The following is a 9878-nucleotide window of genomic DNA, read 5'->3' as shown; positions in this document are numbered from 1 at the left end:
GTGGCTCAATCAGTTGTCCATAAGCATTCTTCACGTTGATCTAACACAACGATGGTTTTATTTATCGTCATAGCACTTCCTGTCGGGACAGGAGGCCAGAAGTAGATGTCTATAGTTATCCCCTACTTTGATCGAGTCTAGGATAGATGAGGATCAAAGTAGCCAAGGAAATAAATCCGAGACTCATTCTGCGAAGTTCCCTACGAATGGAGAATCTTTCAGTAATGTTAAGGATGTCGAAATGATCCTTGATTCACTAAGTGTTTGAGACAAGTAGCTATTAAGGCTAGAAAAGGTATTTTCTAGTCTTAACGCGCTAAAGAATCTAGATTGATCCTTTGCAAGTGTAGAATGCTTTTACAAGTAAAGGCTGTCCTAAGTGATGTCACGTCATGAGATGATATCGGTCTAAAAAAGAGTAAAGAGGATGATATCTTCTCAATTATGGCATCGTTGATCTAAAGTCCCTCAATATGTCATTGAAACTTTAATCTATGATTTTAACAAGTTAAAAGATGAGAAAAGAAGAGGTGTTTCGGCATTCGTAGCCTAACACGTGAATAGAGGTTTTGACACTCGCTTGCCAAAATGTAGTATTCAGGGTCCACAAGATAGAAATACATGTCTCAAGACTGGAGGCGTATATCCAAATCCAGTGAGAGAGAAGAAAATCGGCAACTCTCTCAGCAGTTTTATCCACAAGATGAAAACACGCGTCTCAATAACCAATATATTAACTAAACCTGTTTAATCTATGTTGGTTGAATATTAATGCACAAACAAATCTATTATTGGAGATCACTTTAATTATAATCATATTAGCCTAAACAAGATTATTAATTATCTTATTAAGCGTGATTACAAGTACAAATTCCCTTTAAACCTGTAAGAGAGGGCGTGATCAAGCAATAACAACGATAATATATATCAAGCAACAATATCAACAATCATCATCATAATAATATCAATCTCAATAAAGCAATAATAATATTAATTAGCAAGATCCTAGGCATGATACTAACAAGATTAATAACAAATCCTAGCATGTCACTAAGCAATAAAGATCAAAGCTTTATCCCTAACGTGATACCAACATGATAGAAGAAATAGGAAGCAACCTAAGCATGATATTAGAAAGAAATAGAGACATCCTAACATGATACTAGGAATTAAAATAATATAAGCATGATTTCTATATCAAAAGAATAATTAAGTAATCGAATTACTTACTTCGATGCCTCATATCTCTTTCTATCACAACAATACACACGTTAGTAACTTCAAGGAAACTATTAAATCCAACAATTAAACTAAATAATTAAAATAGGGATTTGGGACCAAACCCTCAGAAATTATCAACCTTTCACATCTAGGGTGAAGGCAACTTCGAACTTGGCTAGGTGTGTCTAGAACTTGTGAATGAGGAATTTTGTATTTGGGAAAGGTTTGAAAGAGGGAGAAGAATAAGCTATTGCTTGAGAGAATTAAGGATGATTGATCTTGATGATTTTGAGTGAATGAAAAACGGGGAAATACGACTCTATTTATAAAGAAAATAGTCCGAAAACGATAGAAAAGAATCAGAACTTGGAATCGGAATAAAACTGACTCCTGTCGCCAGCGACAAAGCCCAGCGCGAAACGACAAGCATCACGCATGGCAACAGGCTATGTTGTTTGGCGACAGGCTTGTCGTTTGGCGCTAGTTAAAATATAAAACGCGCTTTTGTACGAAATCCTCTCCTTAATATAATTAAGCAATTAAACTCCATGTTTATCAATTTTAAAACAGATTTTTGTTTTATTTCAAACCAAATTCATTATTTTTTTTTAAAAAAGATAATTATTAATCTTAACGCTATAGAACTCAAAAATAACCTTCTAGACTACTCTAGAAAATTAGATCAATCCTAATAATTTTAGGAATAATAACTAATGGGCCCTCCACTAGATCATTTGGCCATAAAACCATTTCAGATCCAATTCATTACTTTGGCCATAACTTCCTCATTATTCATCGGAATTGGGCTTATAATATATCATTGGAAAGCTCTTTGCGGGCTCGACCCAACTACACTATTATTGACCCTTGTCGTGGACCAAGCTAAACTGGACTAGATATTTTCATAAATAGAGAAGATTTTCAAAAACAGAAAGAAAGATTTTCTATTAAAACAACCGCATCACAAGACTTTTCACACTTTCACCTTATTCGATAATTAAGCGACGTGAAAGGTACTCATCACTGGGTCTGGTTTTTAGGGAGACACATTTGGGTGTCTATAGAAGCCCCCATTTTGACTGAGTTTGGAGAAACGCAAGTTTCGAAAACAAAAGTCAAAGTAGTGATAGGGACGGAGAATGATTTAGAACGTTCTGCAATCCTAAATCATCCTTGTAATGCCGATACCTGTAAACTAGTGTTAGTTAAACAGATAAAAGTGTTAAGAAAAGCGTATCTTGCACCGTCGAGCACACGCCTTTGAGGTAACCGATTTTGCTGCTGCATTTTGTAGTGATGACCTCCACAGTGCCTCGTGAACGCTGTCGTCGAAGACCGCTGCCTGTAGCTATCCTCGATTGTTTGTGACAACTCTCCAAATCCTAGGGATCATCGTCGAAGGTGACTGCTTGTAGCCATCTTCAGCTTTTCTATGACAATCTTCCATATCTTAGGGAATATCGTCGAAGTTGACTGCTTGTAGCCATCTTCAGTTTTGACAATTTTCTCATCCTAGAGAATATCGTCGAAGACCACTGCTTGTAGTTGTCTTCAATCTTGGAATGACAATCTTCCTCATCATAGGGAACATCGCCGAAGACCGCTGCTTGTAGCTGTCTTCAAAATTTCGTCTGTGCCTTGACTCGATCATTTAATTGACAACCTTCTCATCCTAGTGAAAGTCGTCGAAGATCTCATTGCCTTGTGATCCTCTGTCTGCTGATGCTTTGCTTGAATGCTTGTTGTGTTGATGCGTTGCTGCAATTTCTCAATGCGATTACTTGCTGTGCCAGTGTCTCGGCACATTTTGTAATGGGCCGGTGCTTTGGCGCTTGTGCTTTCTTGTGAACCATTACCTTGGTGCTTGTGATGAGCTAATACTTAGGCGCTTAAGCTAAGTGAGACGATCGTTGCCAGGTCGATCACTTAATGCAATTGTAATCGAGCCGACTACTAATCATGTCAATTTGCTTATAAGGGCTAACTGGCATACCAGGAACCCAAAACCGCTGCATTGGTCCGCATAAACCATTATGGGGGCCACAGGCTTTGTCGCTGAGCAAGCGCGCGCTGCTACATGCTATCGCTGCTCGCAGGAGTTGTCGCGATGCGACAGGAATCATGCATCGCGTGATTTTTGTCGTTTGACGCTAGAGTCGGGTTTTCGAAATAAAAACCCCTTTCTTCTCCATTTCGCTGTGGCTGCTTGCATTTGCTCGGTTTTGCTTAAAAGTTCGAATTGCTCATTCTCACTCGTTTCTCAACCGAATTCGCTCAAGTTTTTTGCAAATCGAAGCTTTCGATCTCTAGTCTCCAGATCTATGTAAGTTTTACTCAAACTCATATCAGTTTTTGCTGAATTTGGCGTGTTCTGTTCGCGAATTTCCGAAAAATTCGAAACTTATGTTGCTTAATTGGCCTTTTTTTAATCTAATGCCATGAAATTGTTTGTTTATGCTTGCATACACTAGTAGAAAAAAAGCTATTTGTAACGCCCTACTAGTAACTGGCATAAATTATGTTAGTTACAATTAGCGTATTAGTAACTGGCATAGATAATGCGGGTTACAAATAAATTAGTATTAGTAACTGGCATAACCAAGGTCAGTTGCAAATAGTAGGTCAATGATAAGCTGATCAACTATTAGTAATGGGCATAAAAAAGGCCAGTTACAAATAGTAAGTAAAATTTTATTGACCTTATTAAGGGTCTATTCTGTTTACCTTATTTTCACTTATTTTAGGTTTGATAAGTTCAGATAAGGGTTAATAAGTTCAGATAAGTTCAGGGTTAATAAGTTCTAAATTAACGTTCTCCTCACCTTATTTCCACTTATTATATTTATATAGAGTTATTACTCATCAAGATTGCTTTTCACTTTTTTTTTGTAAAATTTTATGTGTTTTATTATCATTATTTCATATAAGAATAAAGTAATATTTGCATAAAAAATATAATTTAAGTAACGTTATACTCATAAGTTATGGTAAGACTAACATGTCAATCACATAAATTTTGCTTAAATAAAAGTCAAGCAAATAAACAAGTTTATTATTTTTATGAAAAAAACAAAGGGAAATTAATGAGAATGAAAGTCAGATCAACAACAAAACCAAAGGAAAATTTTTACTATTTCTAAACTATATAAAATAGTAGTGTTAGTTGTTAGCCGTTAACTTTTTACTATTCCTGAGCTATAAAATAGTGATTAATTGCATGTTGTTAAAAGTCAAGTACACACTATTTCTAAGCTATAAAATAGTGGTTTTAGTTTCTTCATGCATGAGATTAGTTACCATTACTAATATATATATATATATATATATATATATATATATATATATATATATATATATATATATATATATATATATATATATATATATATATATATATATATATACACGCACATACTTTTTCTTATTCAACAACTAATTAGGTGTATCTTCACAAAACACCAAGAAGGTACGAGAGCTTGTTTATGAGTATTGTAGATAACTTCATTATTTTGATACTAATATACTATTTTCATATATTTTCAGGTTTTGCGGAGGTAGTTTCAATAAAAAGTGTACTTGATCGACAAACAAGCTACATACGCAAGTCCATATTAGCTACTAAATTTGATATGTTATACTATCTTACATTATCGTTGACAATATTTATTTCATATACAAGGACATGATTTGCTAACTTATACGAATTTCGGAATTGAGTAGTACGTGTACCTTGGTTTTTAAACTATTGCTTTAGAGTGTTTGTTGTTTTGTGCATTTTGATCTTAGCACCTATATTTGTAAGTCCCAACATCACCCATATTAGTATCTTATTGACTTCATATAGTTAATAATGCTTTGAAAAATTTTATTTATTAGCAAAACTACAATGGCTTCTAAGGAAAGGACATCATGGAACAATGAGGATATTGCGATATTTTTGGATTTAATAAAAGAAAACAAAAGGTCAAGAGGTGGCAAGTATAATTGGGACACAATTCTATTACGTTTGAATGCACAAACAGGGAAAGAGTTCGAAAAGAAACAATTGGAAAACTTTTATAGTGACATTAGAGGAAAATTTAAAGCTTGGAACAAACTTAAAAGTTGGACAGGAATAGGTTGGAATGAGGAAACGGGTTGCCCTGTGATTGATCCAAAAGATGAGAAGTGGAAGGCATTTATAAAGGTATTTAGGTTATGAATTTTGCTTTTCCCATTTATATTTTTGTTATTATTACTTGGAAAATATCAATAATATTTTTTTATTGTATTGCCGTATAGAAACATAAGAACTCTTCAAGCTTTCTAAAGAAACCCTTGATGTTTGAGGATAAGTTGTATGATATATTTGTTGGGACGTATGCGACAAGTAACAAATCTTGGTCTCCCGCCGTTGGAGGACCGACCATACAAACCAAACACAAATAACCCATGATTCTTGTTTAAGATGATTCTAAGGAAGGAGCTGGGGATTCTAATGAAGAACTTAGAACAAAGATGATGATATGGAAGATACTGAAAGGTCAGCTTACGAAAGCAGGTCCCCTCCCAAGAGCATATCTTCTAACAAACGTAAGAGTTCAGATTGCGGTGCTACCTCTAGTAGAAAGAGTGCGAAGGATGACATTGAAACTTGCATGGATTATTTAAGAGGAAACATGCAACTTGGTTCCTCTAAGACACAACCTAGACCATCTCCATCAAAATATGAAAAAATGATTTCAATATTGGAAGGAATGCCGGCATTAGCGATTACGGAAATTCTTTCATTCTTCAAGTGTTGGAGTTCTTACGTGATCCAGATGAAAGTTATTTGTTTTTGTGTCTTCTGGGTAATGAGTTTAGAATCTTGTATTTGAAGACAAAAATCTCATTCCCAGATGATTTCTATAGGCCTAGCTTCTATGATAACTTGGATGATGATTATTAAACTATCATAAGTCGTCTAAGATGCTTAGCACTTGTTAAAGTTTGGGTGTGTAAATTTCATTTTTTCCAATTTGGAATAAGTTAAATTTTGGTAACTAATGTGTTTTTATTGTGATATGTGAAACTTTATTTTATTATGTTTCAATGACAAGTAAGAAGAGTCACATATTATTAATTATGTATTCGTTGATTTTTTTTTTTGTTTTGAGAAATTAACTTTTATTTTGATTTGTAGAATGGACGAAACATTGTACCAAAATTGTATGATGTATATTGCCTTGCACGAGTTGAAGAGATTACTTACACAAATAGAATGAATGCCTCTACATGTAGGGGGTGAACTTGGAAGTGAGTGGATACATAGGTTATTGACTAGACATCCTAATTTGTGCAAAGAGCAAATAAGGGTTGATAAAGATATCTTCATAAAGATTATTGATGTATTAAGAGGGAAAGAACTATTATCTGATGGTCGATTTATACACATGGAAGAGCAAGTCAGCATATGTCTATTCATGATGGCTAAAGTTGATTCATATCGTGATGCTGCGGAGAGATTTCAACATTCAATATCAACCATTTCTATCTACTTCAGAGAAGTGTTGAAAGCTTTGGTTTCATAATCTTGTGATATTATTAGACCATATCAGAGTTTCAATGAATCACCACCAGAAATTAAAAAAATTCATTATATTGGCCATTTTTCAAGGTAACAATTCTAATATATTTAGTCAGTAAAAATGTTTATCCTATCATGCTACATTTTTTCATTCTAATATTAATAAAAAAAAATCATTCTTAGGATTGTGTCAGAGCTTTAGATGGTACCCATATAGAAGCAGTTGTTGATGATGTTGGTGGTAAGCCATATAGAGGACGTAAAGGAAACAAAACATGGAATGTCATGGCTGCGTGTTCGTTTAACATGTTATTTACTTTTCTTAATGTGGGCTTCGAAGGAAGTGCACATGACACGACAATTTGGACACATTGTTTAGGTGAAGTAACCAAGAAATTCCCCCATCCACCTTCAGGTACAATTTAAAGTTAAAATTTGTTGTTACTTATATAAATATGCTACCTAATTTTTAGTGTATACTAATATTTTCTTTGAATGAATAGGAAAATACTTTTTAGTTGACTCAGCGTATCCAAATACTCTTGGATATCTAAGCCTGCATATGGGCAAAGACTCGAGGTATCATTTGCCAGATTTTGAAGAAAGGGGTCCACCTATTGGAAACTTAGAGCATTATAATTATCGACATTCCTCTTTACGTTCAACAATTGAAAGATGTTTCGGCGTATTAAAGAAAAAATGGAAAATCTTAAAGATGATGCCACCGATGGATGAAGCATTTCAATTGTCTATCATTGTTGCAACATTTACGCTTCACAATTTTATCCGTCTATACGAATTAGGGATACCAATATTTCAAGAGGTTGAAGAAATGGAGACTAGAGCAGATTGTAATATGTATGATATCCAAAGGAAAAAAGCTATGAACCGTATTCGGGATAAAATAACAAATGATATATGGAAGTCGGTTGGAGGTGTCGTAGAGGATGATACAGATTAAGGAAATGATGAGAATGATGATGATGAAGCATTGGAAGATTAAAATTTTATTTGGTGTTATTGCGACATACACTTTTGATTGTTTCAGTGTTTATTTTTTTTACTCCCTCCGTTTCATAATGTTAGTCCCATATATTATTTTGGGCGTTTTTAAAAAGATCTACCCATATTGAATATATTCATTTATAACTTGATTTTTTTTGGAATTAATTGATTGTGGATTAATGACATAACTCTAAGTAAGGAAATTTTTACCTTAAATTATGCAATTATGACTTGTGCTTTCCTAATGAAAAATCAAAAAAGTTAAATAAGGTAAACTAATTATGAAATATGTTGTACTTTAATGTTAGATTCCAAATATATTTATTTTCTTATTTTATGTGATTGATTCCATATGAGACTAACATTATGAAACGCAGGGAGTAATATTTGAAATTATAAAAATGCTAATATTTTCATATTTTATTGCTTTTATTTTAATATATTGTTATATATATACTCATATTATATTACCAATATGTTACACAATATGTTTCAAGAATGACAAATAATGTCTAATAAAGTCTTATAAGTGTTAATAAGGTTTAATAAGGTCAAATAAGTGAAAATAAGTGTTAATAAGGTGTAATAAGTTCAGATAAGTTCAAATAAGGGTTGATAAGTTCAGATAAGTTCAGTTAAGTTCAGATAAGTAAAAATCAGGTGAATAGAACACACCCTAATTGTAACGGGCTTGGTTAGTCACTAATGCTAGCACAGTACCACACACGACTCACACCTCATATTTATTCTTTTTTGAGAAATTTATGCGCTTCCTAAGCGAGTCGGTTCCCGTTACCCTCATTATTTTCCGTTTCTCCATTTTTTCATATAAACCCACAACTTTTCTCTCTCCTCTGAAACCGCTCTAAAACTCCTCCAAAACTCCTCCAAAACTCCTCTAATGCTTCTCCAAAACTCATTCATCAAGAATGTCTTCAAGGTATGCTCTCGATCTCCACCTAATTTATGTATTTTGAATTAATTATAAGAGATTATTTGATTAAAAAGACTAAAAAGAATTCTAGGGTTTGTGCTTTTGTTTGTTAGTTTAATTTAATGGAAGTTTCGGGGTTTTGAATCTACTCAGTCTTAGTTTGTTAGCAGTTTACACTATCCAATTTGCATGAATTTATATCTAATTAAGCTATGAGATAGTTGAATCGGATGAATTTCTGGTTTAGTTTGTTAATTGTTGTGTTGAGATTCATTATCTAGTAATATGGAAGTAAATTTTGATATTTTTGAGTTTTCTTTTCGATTTTCCTTTTTATGTTTGAAATTTTACGGAAAATTGTTTTGCTATTGGAGAGTTAATATGATGATTAATAAGTAAATTTGAGGTCTATCCTATAAATTGCTGATGATGAGCCCTTAAATTTGAAATATGTGAAGCACATTCTTTGAAAGTGGGGAAAACTTTGTTTTAGAAAAAAAGTTAAAGTATTAGGATGTCATAGTCTTTCATATATTCTAAATATATGACTTAACATAAGCTCTTAGTTTATAGAATTTAAAAGTTATTTTATTAATTTAATTGTGTCTTTGTTTTAGATGGAGTAATTCAGCTCACTAAGAGGGATAAGTAGTCATCTCCCACTTTGCTTAATTCCAAACCCCAAAAAGGTTTATTTCTTTCTCTACCTCTGTCCTGATTCCTGAACAAGGAATTATAATTCTGTTCATCACCATTGTTTTCCAGTTGGGAATCTTATCTCTCATCAAGATGTTAATGGTTGTGAACCCAATTATAAAAATTAAAAAAAAAAACTCTAATATGTCTAAGTAGTTAAGTTGACTCAAGTATATGTTACATAGAGTATAGAGTGGCAGTAATCAGGTAGGATTGGGCGTCGGATTGAACTCATGTTCTTCATATTTGAGTAGTGATTGTAGAAATAGTCAGATAACAAAGGCGTGATTATTTAAAGCATTTGCCTTTCTGTAGACACATAAATGTGTCTCCCCAAAATAAAACCCAGTGATGAATACCTTTTGCGTCGAATGATTATTTAATGAGGTGAAATTGTGAAAAGTCAAGTGTTGCGGTTGGTTTTTATTAAATTATTTCTTTCTGTTTTCGAAAACAACTCTATTTTATGAAAAC

At 33.2% G+C, this 9878-nt stretch overlaps 1 protein-coding gene and 1 long non-coding RNA gene across 2 annotated transcripts; both read left to right on the top strand.

Annotated features, from left to right (window-relative positions):
* The first annotated feature begins 5107 nt into the window (after positions 1–5107).
* On the top strand, positions 5108–7730 carry LOC145566373 (uncharacterized). Its single transcript, XM_081625813.1, has 5 exons — positions 5108–5407; positions 5503–5590; positions 6484–6764; positions 6953–7184; positions 7273–7730. Exons 1-5 carry the CDS (start codon positions 5108–5110, stop codon positions 7728–7730), a joined length of 1359 nt encoding a protein of 452 aa, XP_081481939.1.
* An 830-nt stretch (positions 7731–8560) lies between these two features.
* On the top strand, positions 8561–9584 carry LOC145568657 (uncharacterized). Its single transcript, XR_014095873.1, has 2 exons — positions 8561–8714; positions 9326–9584. It is a non-coding gene; the product is annotated as an uncharacterized LOC145568657 (long non-coding RNA).
* The last annotated feature ends 294 nt before the right edge of the window (positions 9585–9878 follow it).

Source organism: Chenopodium album, chromosome 11 (genome assembly GCF_948465745.1).
Source record: "Chenopodium album chromosome 11, dcCheAlbu1.1, whole genome shotgun sequence".
Lineage (NCBI taxonomy): Eukaryota > Viridiplantae > Streptophyta > Magnoliopsida > Caryophyllales > Amaranthaceae > Chenopodium > Chenopodium album.
The sequence above is the reverse complement of the archived record's forward strand: the minus strand, read 5'-3'. Positions and strand labels throughout refer to the sequence as shown.

Excerpts from the sequence above, each read along its gene's own strand:
- LOC145566373 (XM_081625813.1), top strand. The coding sequence starts at position 5,108 with ATGGCTTCTAAGGAAAGGACATCATGGAACAATGAGGATATTGCGATA. Across the intron at positions 5,408-5,502 it reads AGTGGAAGGCATTTATAAAG|AAACATAAGAACTCTTCAAG; the intron begins GTATTTAGGTTA and ends ATTGCCGTATAG. Across the intron at positions 6,765-6,952 it reads GAGAAGTGTTGAAAGCTTTG|GATTGTGTCAGAGCTTTAGA; the intron begins GTTTCATAATCT and ends AATCATTCTTAG.